This window comes from Anguilla rostrata, chromosome 9, assembly GCF_018555375.3.
Source record: "Anguilla rostrata isolate EN2019 chromosome 9, ASM1855537v3, whole genome shotgun sequence".
NCBI lineage: Eukaryota > Metazoa > Chordata > Actinopteri > Anguilliformes > Anguillidae > Anguilla > Anguilla rostrata.
Window position 1 is genome coordinate 19656895 of NC_057941.1, and position 19073 is coordinate 19675967.

The 19073-nt window shown below is 43.2% G+C and overlaps 1 protein-coding gene across 2 annotated transcripts in view; it reads right to left on the reverse strand.

Annotated features, from left to right (window-relative positions):
• Positions 1-403: 403 nt before the first annotated feature.
• The window catches only part of LOC135263214 (glutamate receptor ionotropic, kainate 4-like), a 308654-nt gene continuing 289984 nt past the window's right edge, over positions 404-19073 (reverse strand). The window contains exons 15-21 of one of the 2 annotated variants that reach the window (XM_064350945.1): positions 11113-11222; positions 10249-10422; positions 9677-9842; positions 7752-7977; positions 7305-7433; positions 6893-7011; positions 404-3665 (exon numbers count right to left, since the gene is read on the reverse strand). In XM_064350945.1, the coding sequence (XP_064207015.1) occupies positions 3285-3665; positions 6893-7011; positions 7305-7433; positions 7752-7977; positions 9677-9842; positions 10249-10422; positions 11113-11222 (1305 nt within the window). In that variant the 3' untranslated portion in view covers positions 404-3284. Of the gene's footprint in view, positions 3669-6892; positions 7012-7304; positions 7434-7751; positions 7978-9676; positions 9843-10248; positions 10423-11112; positions 11223-19073 lie in introns of both variants that reach the window. The other variant, XM_064350944.1, reaches the window with a different exon arrangement.

Consider the following 19073-nt stretch of genomic DNA (forward strand, 5'->3'; position numbering starts at 1 on the left):
TAAACATTTAGAAGGCATGAACTAAGAAGTTACCCAGGGTAAAATAAATTCCAGGAAAATGAATGGGTAGAACTGATTAAAATTCCAAACACTTGACATACTTAAATTTCAGCACATGAAATTTCACTTTTTTAAAGTCTCATTGTTAAGATAACAAGTACTTGATTTGAGGATCTGTCTAATTTGAGAAGATTACAAGTTATCTGCACCTAAACCCCAGCATATGCTTCTGAGCTTGCAAAAAGGGAAGCTAAAACTTGCTATTAACTGATAATTATCCTAAATGTGTAGTTCTGCAACTGTGCCTGGATCTCCATTCTGTAATTTGCATGTTCCCTCTACAGCACCCCCAGAAAGCTCTGCTGTATATTTTATTCTGTCAAAAATAGAAATTAAAAATTGAATACAATTGTGACTGTTAATGACAGGGGTGGGGGAGCAGGGGCAGAAATGTAACCCAAAATTTGGTGACACCCACCTAATGCTGGCAAATGCTGGCGTTTTTATCCAGAGGAATATGAAGGCGGTGGCACACTCCCATTTCGGTTACCTTGGCTCACCCTTTGTCTCCCCCGCTATCAAAGACACTTGGCTGAGATAGCGGCCTGCCGACCAATCGGGAAGGGTATCTGAGACGGAGCCGCGGCGTGTCCCTCCTGACCGTGTCCCCGCAGGGGGGGTGTGTTTCAGGAACGCCGCTAAACACCGGCGTGAATGACACCCGCGGGCTGAAGCCCCCCCCAAACCGTCTGGCGCGTGGGCGATCGATCAATATGTGAGTGAGGCACGGGGCGGGAGGACAAAGGCAAGCAAAGCCAATTTACTTCTGTTTTCGCTTCGGCGAAAGACGAAGCAAAGTCAGAGGCTTGTTTCATACCGTCAGCAGTGCCCGCCCCAGTAGCGAAATGCAGGAAGTGTCCCCTGACAGAGAGTCACCTTGATTCCTTCCTGTGCTGCTACCGCTTTCCTTAACAATGGGTTACTGTGAGGAAACTTTCACTGGGCTTGTAACTTAGTAAGGATGAAGGTTCAATTCCCAGCTGGGGTGCTGTGGTCGTTCTCCTGAGCAAGCTGCTTTAGTTGAATTGCACCAGTAAAACATGTAGCTTTTAAGAGGAAAAATGTAATCTATGCAAGTCGCTCTGCGTGAGAGCGTCCGTCCTGTCAGTGTCGATGAAGAGACGCTGATCGCTGCAGAACTCGACGGTCAGGGATTCTCGGCGTGTCTGTACGCGTTCGCCGTACCTTTTCGTGAAATTCACAAATGCAGTTTAAAAAAAAAAAAAGCTTCTTACAAAGCTGGAGCTGCTGGTTGGCTTATCGTGCTAAAAAAACCCCCTGGGTTTTAGTGTGGAGATGGGCTGAAATGGAGTCCTAACTGCCACTGGCAACGGTAGCCAGGCTAAGCCAGCACCCTCACAGGGTCACGTTATTGCCATAGGCCAGGCAAAGCAGGGGTTTCTTCCCATCTGACTGCACAAGAGATACTACAGTGTGCTTGTGCAAGTTGTGCGGTGAGTACAAAAACTAGCTTAAAAACATGGCACGTGGCAGCACACTCTTTGACGCAGAGTGTGATTATCTGCGTTCTCCCGAACTGACCGATGTCACACTGATAATACGGTGCTTCAGCTAAAATGGGCAGAAAAGGTTCTTGTTTTCAAACGTAAGAAATGCTATGGTAGCTCTGTGTCTACCGACAACTTTCACGCATTTATCTGACCACGTTCTTAGTCATCAAATTGAAAGGGGTGCGGTGGCAGTGCGATAAAAGGTCTTGTAACTCGTGCTTGCAAGAGTTTGTCATTGGAAGCAGCCAAATAGATTCCATTTGGCCAAATAATTTCTTAAATCAGAAACTTCTAAGGCAGTTGAGTTCTCTACAGTCGAGTAATGGAAGAAGCTGCTGCATCTTATGAATATTCATCTATGGGCATGGCCAAGGACAAAACAGTCGCCACTGGATGTTCTGTCCTTGGGCGTCCCTTTAAGAATATTCATAAATTTGTGGTTTAACACTGGAAACTTATCTGGAACCACAGATTCTTTAGACTCACCAGATGGTCAGGTCATGCATTCCTTCCACCCTTTGCTCAACAACAGGAGGTACCATTTTGCAACACAAGTTTCTGATGCTACATTACAGTGCAGAACATCCATTGGAACAGTATTGTGCTTGGTTGTGCCTCTCCACGAGTATTCAAAGGCTGTGTCAAATGAAAATGTTTTGGCTTCAGTGGTAGGGAGGCATACCGTTATTAGGTAGGAATACTAAATATCTGATCTATATAAAATCTGTGCTGGAACCTCCAAGAGTGAGGAAGTACAGAGGATGTAAGGATATGCAGGAGGTCACCATCTGGTTACTATTGAGAATCTGTGATATAACAATGCAAATCATTTCAAAAGAAACAAAACCAAACCAAACAGTTCCTACATCTATCAGTGTATTGTAGATGGTATCCAGGAAGTGAGGAATTGCAAGTTGCGATCAGATTGAATTTGTGCTGTGCAGAACACTGATACAGAGGCTGCAACTTCAGGTGGGACAGCTCCTAATGGGAGAAGAGCTCTGTGTTGCTGGACAACAAGAGAACCATTAAAGTTCTTTTTCTACCCCTGTGACTTCTGACATGGAATAGTGCTGTCTTTCAGATAAAGTGTTAAGACCTTTTCCAAAAAAGAAAACCTTAATTAAACAAAGGGGGACATTTTTTTTGTGCATGTTTTTAATGTTCTGTTCACTGTCGGTTGGCACAGTTTATCTTGGCACCTTTTAAAATGTGTTCCACTGAAGGATTGATTTGAGATGCACATAATTTCCCCTTCTGTTTACTGTCAGAAATTCTCCAAGGGAAAGTATCTCCTAGTGCACTTCTTTTAAAAAGAAATTAGTTTATGATATCGATTCTTATAACCACAACAGTAAGTGACAATAACAACAAAACATGATAAAAAATAATTTATAAAAGGAATATCGACAAAGCAATAAGATTTCTGCATAGTTCGCTGCACCTGTGCAGTCCAGTCCCCAGAGTGAGCCTAGTGTAGAGCTCCAGGAGGAGGGGGGAGAGGGGCTGCCTCAGTCAGCTGAGATTCCCCTCTCACCAGCAGGCAGTGTGTCCACACCTAAACCCCTGCACCCAAAAGAGTCCCAGACACCACGGAGTCACTGCCGAGTCTCCAGGGGCCCGAAGCGGCCCTTGCGGGTATGTCTGAACCTCACCTCACCCCAAGAGGAAACGTCCGATGGGCAGGTAGGAGGGGTGGGGTGGGGCTGGGGGTTATTCGGGTTCGCTGCTGTTGGTGGCCTTCTCCCACTCTATGCTGCCCTCGCTGTGGACGGGGGAGGCGCCGCCGGCCCCCGCCGGCCGCGCCCGTAGCCCCTGGAAGCGGCGGCACTCGGGGCAGATGCGGATGTGGGTGCAGCCCCGGGCCACCAGGGCCGCCTCCTGGGCCAGTCTGTGGGACAGGGGCTCGGGGACGGGCGAGGCCCCGCACACCATGCCGTTGCTGAGGCCGGCGGCCGCCGCCCGGGCTCGCCGGTCCTCCAGCAGCAGGGGCCGCGCCCGCAGGAGCCCCACCCCTCTCCTGCGCCGCAGCTGCAGGCTGTCCCGGCACAGCATGATCCCGCGCAGCTCCTGCAGCATCTCCTCACAGACTGACTGCTGGGGGCCAGGAGAGAGAGGGAGGGGGGGGGAGAGAGATGGAGAGAAAGAGACCGGGAAGTGCCGTGCATAAAACTCCCCCCTCCCTCCTCACATGACTCCACCCCAACCCGCAACATCAAGCCAGGTCGACGAAAAAAACAGACTGCGTTAATTCGAAAGGACACACTGACAGGACCATGCACTGACTGATATTAAAGACAAAGTGATACCACAGAGAAATAATGCAGGCTACAGATGACAGACTGATATTTACTGATTGATGTCTGAGGACTGACTGATACACAGAGGACTGATTGATTTCTATCAGTGTTTTCTTACTGATTCTAACATTAATTCTGCTTTGCGAGTTAATAATGACAACTGAAATGTGTTTCCGTTTTTCTATTTTCTATTGAAGCTTTTGGCTATGATCTTAGTGTGTGAACACAGTTCTGTGGAAGCGGTCTGACAAATGTACTATTGAAATGGTAGTATGACAGTAATTCATACATACTGCATTATACAGTAGAATCTTGTTAACAAATGCATTGGGAATGCAGGTCATTTGGAAAACGTTTGCAATTTCAAAAGTGATGCAAAATGCATAAGTGTATGAATCATTTATCGACTTATATTACTGTTGGCTTATTTTATAAAATTGGCTTATCTCATTTTGTAGTAATAAGTCTCAGTTTAAACTGAGCAATAATCAAACCAGCAGAAATAAGGATCTCGCTGTCCATTGGGATCTAATTCAAACATCATTTTTTTTCTTTCTGTCTCTTTGACTCACTTTCTTTGGCTTCCTTTGCAAACTCTTTTATTTTGTGATGACTCCTCTATATATTAAACACTGTTGATTTTCACACAAATGTGTTTTGTTTTAGTTTAATGCTTCTTTTTGCATTAGTGACAATAAAGCTTGATATAGAAATGGTATTACTGCCAAAGGGTAATATCTCTGGGGTTCCAAAGCAAATTGTATATGTATAACAGCCAATTAGACTTGCCTCAGGTGCCAAACATACAGTTGGTTAGGTTTTCTTTTATTTATTTATTTCACAATTGAAGTTGCAAATAGATTGGAAAAGCAATTTTAAGTTTATTTTTATCAGCATATCAAGGTGACACATATCAAGGTGTTACAGAAATAAGTTATAAAGTTTACACAAAATATTAGTTTCACCCTGAGATAAAGTAGTATTTTGCCCACTCAGTTTTTAATGGATGGAGCAGTCTAGACTGGTAGTAGAAACCTAAACATCTGGAATGGTCAAAGGGTTCTGAATACACACTAAACTATATGGGATTTGCTGATGATCTTACGTGGACTGGGAGACCGGTTCTTCTTAATAAACACTCTTATGCTCTTGTGTTAGAATGTGTTTGTGAGGGTTTAAGATGTAGGAGTGTAACCATTTTGTTTTTTTTTAAGGGTATTCGTTTTTCAGGATACATCAACGTGCCCGCTTTGTTAAATCAATTCTAGTTTCACCTGCATTTAGCATATCAATAACATGATGAAATTATGCTGCTTCAATTACTGAGCTAAGGAAATTGGAATTTCCCGTAATTTTTAATTGACTAGATGCTGCTCTCTGACCAGGACAATGTCTCTGTTCGGAGTGAAATGAAATTGGCGGTAAGGCTCATGAAGATTAGGAATGTGGGATAAGGAGGCACACTGAGTAGCTAAAAACCTGAAATTAGCCCATGCTAAACTTGGGTACTCTCTTCCTCTATGATGTGTAAATGGGAGAGAGCAGGCATCGTAAGAGCTTTGTGCATTTTATTCATTTCCAACATGTAGATAAGCTGCCATTGCTCCAGAGCTGCTGTTCCCCCCAGAAAAAAAAAATCAAGTGTCATGGGACTTTATTCAGACTTAAAGGTTTATTTAACAAGTCACAGTGCTTCATTGTGGGAAACATGACTGGCCAACATTAAATGGATAAATTATGTTCATAAAAAAGAACGCAATAACAGAGACACAAGGAAAATATCCATGAACTCACTGTTTTATGGAAAATAAGTTATTTTCTGTTTCAAGTACAATATTTAAAAGACAATTTTAAGTAAATATCCAGATGTATAAATGGATAACTGTCTGATTGGTACATAAATGACTGAATCTATGTTCTTGTATTTTATAGTGTTACTATCTGTAAGCCTACCTATTGAGAGGATGATTGCCTAAGAGCCTCACTCCGGTCTTTGAAAATGTTTACCCAGATCTTCTAAAGCAGAGGTTAACAACACTTGGTGGAGAGTTACTTTTTGAAAACTCATCTTAGTCTGTGTATATGCTGTGTATCGTAACTGAAAAATAATGATGGTAAACCAATTCAGGTATGATTCTTTACTCAAGTTGCTATGTAAGGTTGGCTGTCCTACTGTCCAGAGAGTAATGGGGAGAAATTGTGAGAAATAATTAATCTTGACTCATTATGTATTTATGAATTACCATTGCTTCTCAAGGACAGAATATGTATTCAGTAAAGAAAATGTGTACTAATACAAGGCCAGTGTCACTGTAAAGTATCAGTGCTACACATTAGTCCACACAGCCTTCTTTTGTGTCTACATTTCGTTAAGATGTTGCAGTGAATTTACCTTTGAGTGTTACAAACAGTGGTTTTCATTTGTGTGCAAAACAGCTGCCAAGTTATCTCCCAAGTGCTTTTTGTCTGGAGAAGAGGTGTAGTGATTTAATCAAGAACCATATTTTGCTGTCAACAGCTCTTAAATTATCATTTGCACCTGAGAATGGTTGATTTTTTAAAAATGCAGCCAAGAATCAGGGTAGGTTTTGAATTTACATTTGCATTAATAGATAAATAACTAATTATTTACAAGTGTTGAATTAGTAAAAAAGCTAATGGGTAATATTTTCATGTTTGTTTATATTCATGTGCCAGATGCTCGTTACAGTAAGCCACAGTAAAGTTGATTTACTTTAACTCGTGGGTTGTGAGCATTTTTTCTGGGGATTTCGTTGGGCTGCTGTTTTAACTCGGATCCAAAGGGCACCATGTAACTGCGTGTGGGAGTTGTTTTGCGGGAGGGCGACAGCCTGGGGTCAGTCTGCTAGCGTAGCAGTGGTGTGTTGGGCTGGCGAAGGCGGGGTTTGTGGGGTTTGGGTGGGTGGGTGGAGGGTTGGATTTGGCGGTTCCTGGGTGAAGGGAGCATCAGGGCGGGGAGAAGGAGATTATGCAGATGCAGGTGACGCAGCCCTCTCTCACCTCTGTCCCAGGCGTCTGCCGCAGCATCCAGGCGAACTCCAGCACCGCCATGAAGATGGCCACCAGCAGGCCGCACACCAGAACCACAAAGATCCCGCCAATGTTCTCCATCCCCAGACCTGTGAGAGACGGACAGAGAGAGGCCCTGCTCACTGCTTGCTCATCGCTTTCCCGCGGCTCAGGACCCCCAAGCGTAGCTTGGCGAGAAAATTAGCCGCAAAGAGAAGACGGCCAAGCCAGCCATCCAAGAGCAGTTCATTTGGATTGTGCTTGCTCTGTGCAATCAAGCATTTTCCCCGAGGTTTGTTTTGGAAATACTGATTTTATTTTCCAGAAATCTTCCTTCACGCTCCTGCGAGATGAATTTGTTAACTGATACCCTGAGCAGGATGGGCTGGAGTGCATACTGTACCTTTGGCTCGGTGGTCCTCCTCTTTTGGGCATTTGCCCCCCTCCCACCACTTCCTCTTCAGGATTTCCAAGCGGTTTTCTTCCTGAAGTTTGAGGATGGCCAGGTCAAATTCGTCCCGGTAAACCGACCCTGAGAACAAAGACACGTTTCAACTGAAAAATAAGACAGCCTTGGGTACGAGTTATCTTATATTTCTGTTTTTTCTTTGAGAAATTGATCCCCATAATACTTGGGTTGGGTGCTCAGGGAAGCTGCCAAATAGAGCCCAGCAAAATGTAGGTGTATATGCATACATTTGTTTATGTTTGTATTTATTTGTTACTGTTCACAGAGTCCCTTTTCTTGTATAATGTTAAGATTCTGCTGCAAAACCAAATTCCTCCTTTGAGGACAACAAAGTTATGTACTGGCTCCCAGAATTCTGCGAGGGGGCAGTTTATGGGGTACCCAGCGGCATGCCGATGCCGTAGCCCTTGGTGTCCAGCAGGCCGCCGATCTGGGTGAGGTTGCAGTTGCGCTGGCGGTAGTACTCGTTCATGGTGCTCTCCAGCAGGTAGGCGTAGTTGGAGTTGAGCACGCGGGCGATGCCCTCCTCCGTGCTCTTCACAAACACGCTGGGCTGCTTGGAGTGCATGAAGTTCCACATGCGCTGGTACGTCTGGTACCGCGAGTTCTGCCCCGGGAGACGCAATGAACAAAGCAACCAATTACACGCTAGAACAAGGCCACAACAAACCCCTGCGTATAAAAGCTAATTATGTAAATGTGTTTGAAAACAAGAATTAAGGAGATAATTATTTTTTTTGCTATATATGAACAAAAAAGGCATGCAAGGAGATATGCCTGTTAGACCATACAAGAGGGTATGAAAAATGGACATATATGTAAATGAGTAAAAATGAGCCTTTTTTCTAATAAAAATACATCAAAGTTATGCGTGGCAATATATCATATGGCAGTAAACGGGCTACCATGTTACAGTGGGAAAAAAAAGCAATACACCATATAAATGTGATAGAATATTTAATCCGCAAATGAAGCGATGCATCCTTTCTAATGCACATATTTGTCAAAAGCGTATATGAACGCAGTAAATCATGATGAGCTGTGCAGTCTTATGGAAATAAACCAGGACCGGGTGGTGTGATGCTTCCGCGAGGAAGCAGGGGGGCCCTTAACCGTGCTGGAGTGCTTTATTTTCATTCAGCCAGCACGGCCTGGAGTGCTTCGCCCCACTTACAGCACAGCTACTTGCAACACAAATAATTCGGCACTCAAATACAATTAAGCAAAATTGTTGCGGTGCGATGCTTTGACATTATTTTCACAGAATGTTTGACTGGAAGCGAATGTTGAATGGGCTTGTGTCCCCCAGCAGAGTCGGGTATTTAACCAAAGAAAGCATAAACTTCTCAGGGCCTGAAAAGCTATTGCAAAAAGCTAGCTGACGAATGACCCCAGGTTCACACTTGTAAAAAGAAGTCTCTTTTAGTCTCTAAAATCATGCGGTGTTGCATTTTGCATTTGTTTTTTAGAACAGACAACAGTATAAAAATTGACTATATATTCAGTTTTTCTTAATAAATATGTTCAAAAAATTAAATAATAGGGGGTATAAAATGAATGTATGCCTGGGCATACTCATAATATATTACAAACCATATTTTACAAAATATCAAACCTTACAATATACTCTCTGTCGGCGCATAAAAGGCAGTCAATGCAAATCCGTGAATATGGGAGTAATGATTATATTTTAAAACATACCCGATATGGATGTAAACACCTTCAAATGAAAGCTGACAGTTTGCGTCTTAACCTCATACTCAATGTTCTATTTCAAATCCAATGTGCACGAGTGCAGAGCTAAAAAAAAAAAAAATTAAAAAAAAATTAAAAAAAGAACTAAAATTGTGTCACTGTGCCAATATTTTTGGACTTAAGTGTATATTTGAAAAATACACATCTTCCAAGGTGCCTTTTATAGTTTGCTTTGCTTTTTTTTAGTCGGGGGCGGGGAGATAAGAGAGCTGCTCTTTAGCACATTAGACTGCGGGATGCTGAGAGGCTGATGAGACAGAATGAGAAGGGGAGCTGTGACCATTTGTGTGGGGAGAAAGAAAAAGAGCGATAACAGGAATTATAAGAAAACCTTACCGGTAGAAGAAGAGGGGGGAAAACAGGAAAAGTGGTGCTTATCTGTGGCTTTTTATTATGACCTTTTTTTATCCGTACGTGTGAGTTATTCTGCATGTTAATAAGGCGCGCATTCATTCTTCCAGTCGGGGAGGCCAAGGTCTAGGTACTGTCCTTGGAGTGTGTTGCATGCTGGGATTTGATGGGCTCTGGCAAGTGTTTTGATAGGCTGTCACCTGGAAGAAGGTCATGGTGGAGCCCCCGTGCATGGTGCCGTACTCGATGGCTGTCTGGTCGGCCAGGTCGTCCACGGACTCGATGGGCACCTCCATCCTCTGCACCGTCAGGAAGGCTGCCAGGTTGGCCGTGTAGGAGGAGATGATGATGAGGGTGAAGGCCCACCTGCAGTCATAGCGTCACCGTGGAGACTAACTTCAGCGCGCACGCAGTCAGTTCCCTCACATGTGTGTGTGTGTGTGATTGTATATGTGTATGTGTGTGTGTGTGTGATTGTATATGTGTATGTGTATGTGTATGTGTATGTGTGTGTGTGTGTGTGTGTGTGATTGTATATGTGTATGTGTGTGTGTGATTGTATATGTGTATGTGTATGTGTGTGTGTGTGTGTGTGTGTGTGTGTGTGATTGTATATGTGTATGTGTGTGTGTGTGTGTATGTGTGTGTATGTGTGTGTGTGTGTGTGACTATATGTGTGTGTGTGTGTGTGTGTGTGATTGTATGTGTGTATTTGTGTGTGTGTGTGTGTGTGTGATTGTATATGTGTGTGTGTGTGTGTGTGGGTACTCACCAGACCCCGCTGATGCAGCGTGTGGACAGGGCGCGGGGGGCAATGGCGGAGCCCTGCTGCATGAACCCCCCCACAGGGAACCAGAAACTGTTCCCCAGAGAGTACTGGTTGATGACCAGGTTACAGCGCCCCTTCAGACAAGGGTGGGGATTGTACCACTCATAGGGCGTCAGCCTGTAGACAAACAGCAGGTGAGAAATAGATGAAAAACAACACGTTAGTTGGTTGGCAGGCCTGTTTGTGTTCCTGATGGATTAAGCTCAGTTCTATTTCATACAGTATTATGTTCTGTCAGCAGAACAAAATAACACAGGTGGAATTTTTCATTTTCCCCATATTTTTATAGATAGAATAGTTTATCAGGACTCATAGTTGAAGTTGAAACCTTTTAATTGTGCAAGATGAGGCTTGACTCTGTACCACATGCACTATGGACTGTAGGCAGTATAACAAACCTAAAATGATGAACGGCATGTTCCCTTTTGTAAAAATTATGACACATTTTTCACAAGTTATGACTCACTGCCCACACTGTGGGACAGACAATGTTGTGCTGCTGATAGTAGATGGAGCTACAGTCTAGAGTACATCCCTGAGAAAAGGATATGACCAAATAAGACTCCTGCCCTTGTGCCCTAACCCACTAATCTCCAAGACACCCTTGTGAGCTGAAAACAAGTCATCTGAGTTGTACCTTCAATGGCAACACAGGGTGCAGAGGCACAAAAGAAGAGACGGAGAGATTCTGTCACACTGAATACTGATGTGAATGCTGTATCAGTAAAGTGGTTTGCTATTGCAGCTGGATGTCATGGCAGTTCTAGGGAGATACCAGCAGGTGGTAGTGTGGAGCTACAGACTCACCTGGCCACCAGGAAGAGAACACAGCTGACTGCCAGGTAGGCTAGCAGCATAAAGAGCCAGACTCCAGGAGAGAAGGGGTCCAGAAAGGAGAAGTACCCAGGTCTGCGGGCCTGAAACACACGCACACACGCACACACGCACACACACACACACACGCACACACACACACACACACACACGGGCACACATACACACATGTACACAGGCACAACCATACACATAGGCATACACATGCACACACAGACACATAAAGACACAAATATACACATGGTTAACAGAAATTACAAAGCTTTTTCTCAGTGTTAGTCATTAATTATTAACCCTATTTTTCTTAATTCTCCAGGAAAAAATCCCATCAGTTTGGGAGAGTGCACATTTGCACACTGCCAGTAGCCTTCTCACTCTGCATTTCACCAGCTGAGCTTCGCAACTATTGTTCCAGATGACTTAGACAGCCTGCCAAGTTTGTGTCCTGTCCCACAAGAAAAAAAACACAACTCTCCTGAGCAACAAATGTGACGATCACAAAGCATCTGTGCACAGCCCTACTGACATGTGAGAGGGACGAAGGCCAAAAGAGGCTCTCGGTAAGGCTAAGGGCTATCGCTGCGAAGCTAAGCTGTGCGCTGAGGTTAAAGTCATGCTCAGGGATCTGAGGCCTCTCCCTCACCCCAAGCAGCAAATAAACCCTCATTTAAACTGTAAAGACTAACCAGGAAAACACAGAGTAAGACCAGTGTTGGTCACAGCGGAAACTATTACTCAACTGCCCTAAGGACACTGAATGAGCAGCTTCCAGCCAACTGACCCTACTTTTAATGCCTCTCAAAGCCGAGACAAGCGGTGAAAACACTTCCTTTCCCCTGAAGAAAATATATTTTTGCAGTGAAGGGATGTTCGGCTTAGTATGCTCAAAAAAAAAAAATAATATTACAAATTCTGTCCTGGTTATTTATGTTTCCTTTCAGAAATGTGTATTGACTTTCTATTTCCATTGTGTTACACAAACTGAAAGGCATGTGGATAAGTATTGATCATTTTCCAGTGAATAAACCACTGACTGAGTCCTCTTTCTGTCGATATCAGAGATAGCAAAAGAGCCCAAAGCAAAGGAAGGTGACCTCATATTTAATGGACATATCAGATCTTCTGTAAATGGCACCAGACTGGCGTGTCATTTTGGGAGATGGTTAATTGATCCACAATTAGGCCAACATCGGGATATATGTACTATTTATTGTAGCTCCAATGCACGACCATATTGGTATAATTGGAGTGAAGTGTAAAACGTCTGCAAAACGACAGCTGTACGTACTGGTAGCAGGCAATCAAGACTCTAATTTGCAGGAATGTGCACTGCCCCCATACGTCTGAATGAAAGAGGTGGTACACCTGCTCTGATGTGACAAAGGTAGCTTTCACCTGCTGGCAAAAGAGGAACCCCTCCTTGTATTACTGTACTTCCATTCACTGCTGAGAGTATTTTACAGAAGTCAGTCAATGAATGAATCAATCAATAAGTCAATCAGTCAGACAATCAGTCATATAATCAGCCAGCCTGTCAAACTGTTCATCACATTCATATTTGAATAGCACTGCTAATGAATTGTCCCATGATGCTTCACACACCACATTGAATTTTATTTAAGTAATAGTGGATTTAACTAAAATGGATTCATTTTTTCCAAGAGAAGACCGTACTGTTAGTTAGACCTTACTGCTATATAAAGTATAAAAACAACAAGATGAAAATCCTTAAGAGCAACATTAACCCCTTAAGTCGCACCAGACCATATTTGGGCCAGAGTGGGTTTGCATTTGTTCCATATTTTTTTATGGTGAAAAGCTCAATCAATCTGGTCACACGATACACCATTTAAAAGTGCTGAATTTCACTGTTCTATCTCTATAAACTATTGTACAATGCCAGTGTCTTGTGACAATGGTTTCTCATTTTGTAATGTGAAGTGGCAGAACTAGCTTTGGGGGTTTTGGAAATCCACAGACAACAAAAATCATGATAAAGTTAGGGTGCTTGTCATAGAAAGAGTTCAGCAAACAAAATCCATAGTCATTTTTAGTCCCAAGAATGTGCTAACTCAGACTTATAGAATGTCTATTACTTTCTTATTATTATTATTGTCTGTTTCACATTACATACATGCTAAATGCATTGTGTACAAAATCATGTCGTTATCTCCGGTTTGTGTGGATTCTCTGGAACAAAACGAGCCCACCAATAAGCTTCTCTGACCGGTACTGGCCACGCAGTCCCTCAGTATAGCCAATGGGACCTGCGACTTTTTCAGTGGGCGTGCTGAAAATGTTACGTTCTTGAGACGCTGTGCCTACAAAGCTTCCTTTACAACAAAATATTTTGCAACGCCTAAGTCTAAACAGAAGACTCAGCATTTGGATGTCTTGGAAGAAATCACTTGTCTAACTGAATATTTCTGAGGAGGATAGTGAAAACAGCTTTGATTCCACAGCAGAGGGCGTGTTCAATGAAGGACTTGATCTTATTTCATATCAGTGAGTGTCTTCTCAAAATAATTTAATTATTATTTAGTAAAGAGTAGACATACCGAATAATAATAATAAAAGTATTTTGAGAATACTGAGAATCGAGATTGTTTTGATATGTTGATGGGGGTGGGGTATTTGACAAAAACTTCACTCAATTGACCTCAATCAAAGGATTAGTAAACTACAGAGCTAATGTATTTATTTTATACAATCTTCCAGATCTGCTGCCAAAAGAAGTTGCAAGGGGAGAGCAAGGATGGGGAGGTGGGGAAAAAGGGGGGGGAGGGAATGGGAAGGTGACAGGCAGGGGGAAAGCAAACTATTTTTCAGCACACTTCTTCCACAGGCATATAGTATACAATGCATAGAATTTTACACCTCTAAAGACCCATAATATAATTTGGTTACCAAGTGTCCTTTTGGAGTCTCCACATTATATATATATATATATATAAAGTTATAAAAGAAACAACAAAATTAAGAAAAAGACTGAATCCATTTAGCCTATTTTGGTGGATATTATATATAGCTGAGATATACACACAATCTGCAGTGTCGTATGCTGGATCTGGCCAGCAAACAATATCCTCCCATAGATTCAAGTCCACAGCCTCCAACTGTGGATTCCAACAGTGGTGGTGGTTGAGCTGATAACAGATGGGGCAGGAAAGGTCTCAACTACCTTTTCATTCACTTTCCTTGATTAACCAATGTGCCAATGATCTGAATAATCCATTACCAGCTACAGTGAACACATCTTATTTCTTCACACCATGTTAGGGAGATTAAATGAGTTCAACATAGAAAAATCTGGTTTAGTCCTTAATTATGTACTTAAAGAAAACAGACACATCACCGCTTAACTATTGCACTAGCTTTCAGCACAACCTCCAATAAAAGCAAAGAAAAGAAAACCTAGATTGTTTAATTTACAGAATCTGCACATTGCAGATCTTTGCCACGAATATTCTCTGAGCGTGGGTGTGAAGAATGAAGAGCACCCTGAGCCGACCAGAGGAGGATGGGTTTCCTCCTTGAGCCTGGTTCCTTCCAAGGTTTCTTCCCATCCAGTTTTTCCTTGCCACTGTTGCCTCAGGCTTGCTCCTGTGGGGGTTTAGGCCAGGGTTGTCTGTAAAGCGTATTGTGACAACTGCTGTAAAATGCGCTATACAAATAAAATTTGATTGATTGATACATATATCCAAAAATAAATAATGTCAAAAAAGCTGCATGATTTTGTGATGCAAATAAAAATTATTATATTACTTGCCTAAATTGCCTAATTGACAAGAACTGACTATATCTGACGGTATTGAGTATTTGGTAAATTAATTTGTCTATTGATCAATTCAACAGGAAATGTTCTGCCCTGTCTATTATCAGCTCAACAGCCACCACTGGACTGAACCCCACGGACAAACCCAAAAGATTCTGATTTTAAGTGCTGGCTGTTTTCTAACCTCAAATATTCCATGGCAGTTATGCAGTGATACTTACGTGGTGGTGCTGGAATGAGCCTCAGTCACATGATGTGTCATTCAAGCTACTCCACCCAGTTGCTGGAGACTCACAGGAACTCCTGAAGCTTGAGCTTCTTCATTTCTTCAGGATTAGGTCATATGCAGCATGTGTATACGTGTGTTTGTTGCAGGATCGGCACAATCAAGCCTATTGTGATTTCATCAAGCCCTCCTGTTGCCTTCACTTTATGAAAACAAATTTATTTAGCATTATTTTACTACATATTCCAAACAGATGATCCATTTCAAGTAAAGGATTCAGGCATCATGTTCCTAATTTTCATTTGGTCCGAAATACCCATTTTCAACAACAACAACAACAACAACAACAACAAAAAGCTAAGCACCAAGCACTGCATCAGTCACACACCAAATGCCAGCATCTTTTTCTGTACCACTGCCAAAGGTGCAGAAAGCTTTTGGCTAGATGGTGTTAAAAGTCTCTTAATGCCACCCACAGCCTTTCACATCAATAGCTAGCTTTTCATAGAAACCCTATTTTACTATGTGAGAGCTGTGCCTCAGTGCAGGTTGTGCCCGTGCCAATGCCATTAAATGATATAATGCTTTATATTTCATTCGGCCAAAGAGCAGACGTCTCTCACGAGAGAAGCCGTTTTATTTTCAGTTCTTACCATATGCCCGAGACATTTGATAAGCTGTGTCTTTTTTTCCACCCCAGATTTTAAGCGTGAGCTTTTCCGTGTTAAAGGAAAGCTCAAAGCTCAAGATAGGGCGCCCGTGGGTAAGAGAGATTATTCATGTATTTAATTCTACATTTATTTCCGTAATTATTGCTAGATTTATTTATGTGGACATCTATTTATTTATAGCCGAGGTGTATCAATCTTTCAAGGAGAGTGACGAAGCGGTTATTACGCTGGAAAACTCGTCTCCGCAGTCTGCTGCTCTGATCTCAATCACACATTTCGCCGTGGCTCTGCCAGATGATGAAAGCACACGACAAGGCTGTGACAGGTCTCGCTGGCGCCAGGAACATGCCTCAGAAGCACTTTCATACGAGACCATATCAGCATGTCCAAATTACCACGCTAGCTGACACAGACACGCAATGGCAAGCAATACCACCCTGCCGCAGACAGGAGAGTAGAAGCAGAAGAACTGGGCTTTTTAGAGGTTGCAGGTTCAATTCCCAGGTGAGAGACTGTTGTTATCCCCTTGAGCAAGGGACCTAAGCAGAATTACCTCACAGTAAGTGTGCTTTAGTAGACTGTATGAATCTCATTCTGCTGACATTATCATCGAGTGTATCCACAGTGGCTATTAAGAACACAGTTAAAAAACAGTGCTAAAAAAGACAATGTGCTAAATCACAATTGTGAGTAATGCACACAGCTGCATTCATGAAGATCCTCACCTAACATCATTTCAGTTGAGAGGAGGATAAAATATCCCAATGTTTCAGCATTCTGCCTTCATCGCTGAATTGGTGTTATGTGCTGATGGTAGTCCTGCACACTTCCATATACCTCTTATAAGTGTACAGCAGGGGTCGGCAACCCTGTTCCTGGAGACCCACAAGCTCTGTTGTTTTCTGTTGATACTCTGCACTTAATGAATTAATTAAAGCAGTTCGTTACACTCACTTCACCTGGCTATCTGGCTCTGCGCTGGGCGCTGATTTTAAGGAGAAAACGAAAAGCAGCAGAGCTCCTGGCTATCCAGGACCAGGGCTGCAGACCCCTGCACTAAAGCTTCACCACATCAACTAACTGGAGAGGCAATCCACTCAGAGCCACTATGTTCAGGTAACCTATTAATGAGTGCGAAATGTATAGCAAATCCACAAGTAATAAACATTTTTATAGAGAGGGGTTGTGCTCTTAATTTCAGCCTTGCGTATATAAAAGCCATTCAGTCACTTCAAATGCTGAAACATTTAAGCCTTTTAGCCTCATCTTAACTAAGAAACACTGAGTATTGATCTTTTGTGAATGCAGGTACTTAATTCATTTGATCTATGCACCTTTGATACTGCAATACAATGGTCTCAATCGTTCTAAGTTATCCAAGATATTGTATTACTGCTACTGCTACTGCTACTACTACTGCATTACTATTACCATTCCTGGTCATTATTTTGATTTATATCAATGCTGCAACTCTAATCATAAGCTGTAACTATGCCCATTGCTTGCCAGTCAGTCATTCAGCCAGTTAGAAGGTTTGTCAGTCAGTCAATCAATCAATCAATTAAACATTTAAGCCAATGTGGAAAAACAAGGTTGACATTCCTGCTCCACTTCTTAATGGGTAACTGTCCAACAATATGCACTGCAGCCAGTGAAGGTGCAGATCAGCATACCTATTGCCTACATACCTATTTTTATTCCAGCTGAGCAGAGGAGAGGCTTGAGTGAGTTTTGAGGGGCAGCAGCTCTATGCCCTGGAGGTAAGGGCTACGAGAGGCATGCCCTGAAGCAGTACAGCTCTCTCCTGCACATGACACACACATGCACACACACACACTCATACACGCACGCACACACACACACGCTACCACACGCACACACACACACTCATACACACACACTCATACACGCACGCACATACACACACACACACACTCATACACACATACACACGCACACACATGCACACACACATACTCATACACGTGCACACACACACTCATACACACACACACACCTGCACACACACACACTCATACACACGCACACATGCACACACACACACACACTCATACACGCGCGCGCGCACACACACACATACACACACGGACACATGCACACACACACACACACTCATACACGCGCGCACACACACACACGCACACATGCACACACAGACACACTCATACACGCGCGCACACACACACACGCACACACACACGCACACAGCACACACACACGCTCATACACACGCGCACACACACACACACTCATGCACTCGTGCACACACACACACACACACACACGCATACACGCGCGCACACACACACGCTCATACACACGCGCACACACACACACACACTCATACACGCGTGCACACACACACTCATACACACGCACACATGCACACACACACTCATACACGCGCACACACACACACACACACACACACACACACACACACACACATTCACACGCACACACACACACACACACACACATACACTCACTCACTCACTCCTTGGTAGTAGAGTATGCTTACAGGCTGTCTGTTGCCAGAGAGGCCAGAGGAAACTTTCATGTTCATAGTGCAGGCGATTAGCAGAGCGGCCCCTGACCTCTGCTCCACCAGCCAGTAGCTGCTGACTGGAGGGGGTGATGTAAGGGGGCAGAAGGGCTGGATACATTAGAAGTCTGACACACAGCACACAGCGGAGATGCTTTAATAAAGACAGGCCTGTCATTATTGTGCATTGGACCTAATCCAATGCAATCGCAATCAATTCAGCTGTATGAAGCCAGAGCTGGTTGGAAGCAAGATAGATTACTGTTTCAAACTCAGGAGCGGACGTGACAGATCTGTGCACATTACTTTGCCGATTTGTGGGAGTTTGGAGTGGAGATGTGTGTGCTAGTTTGCTTATGTGTGGAGTTTGGAGCGGTTGTGTCTAGAGCTAGGGCGATTGACTACATTAACCTCCACAACTGCTCATTAACTGGTATGCTCATTGAAAGGGTCCCCTACTAAAGATACCATGGTATTCGGATAGACGTCAAACTCACTTTCAAAATTTACATTTATACTTTAACAAGGAAGTAGTGATTAAAGCTCAGCTACCTGTATAGACACAAAATTCATGTCACGCAGAAAGAGGCGAATTGAAGCAGTGTTTCTATCAGTTTTACACTACAGTGACATATTGTACAGACATGCAACTGCTACAACCCTTAAGCCGTTAGATGCTATGATGTCTATCACTCC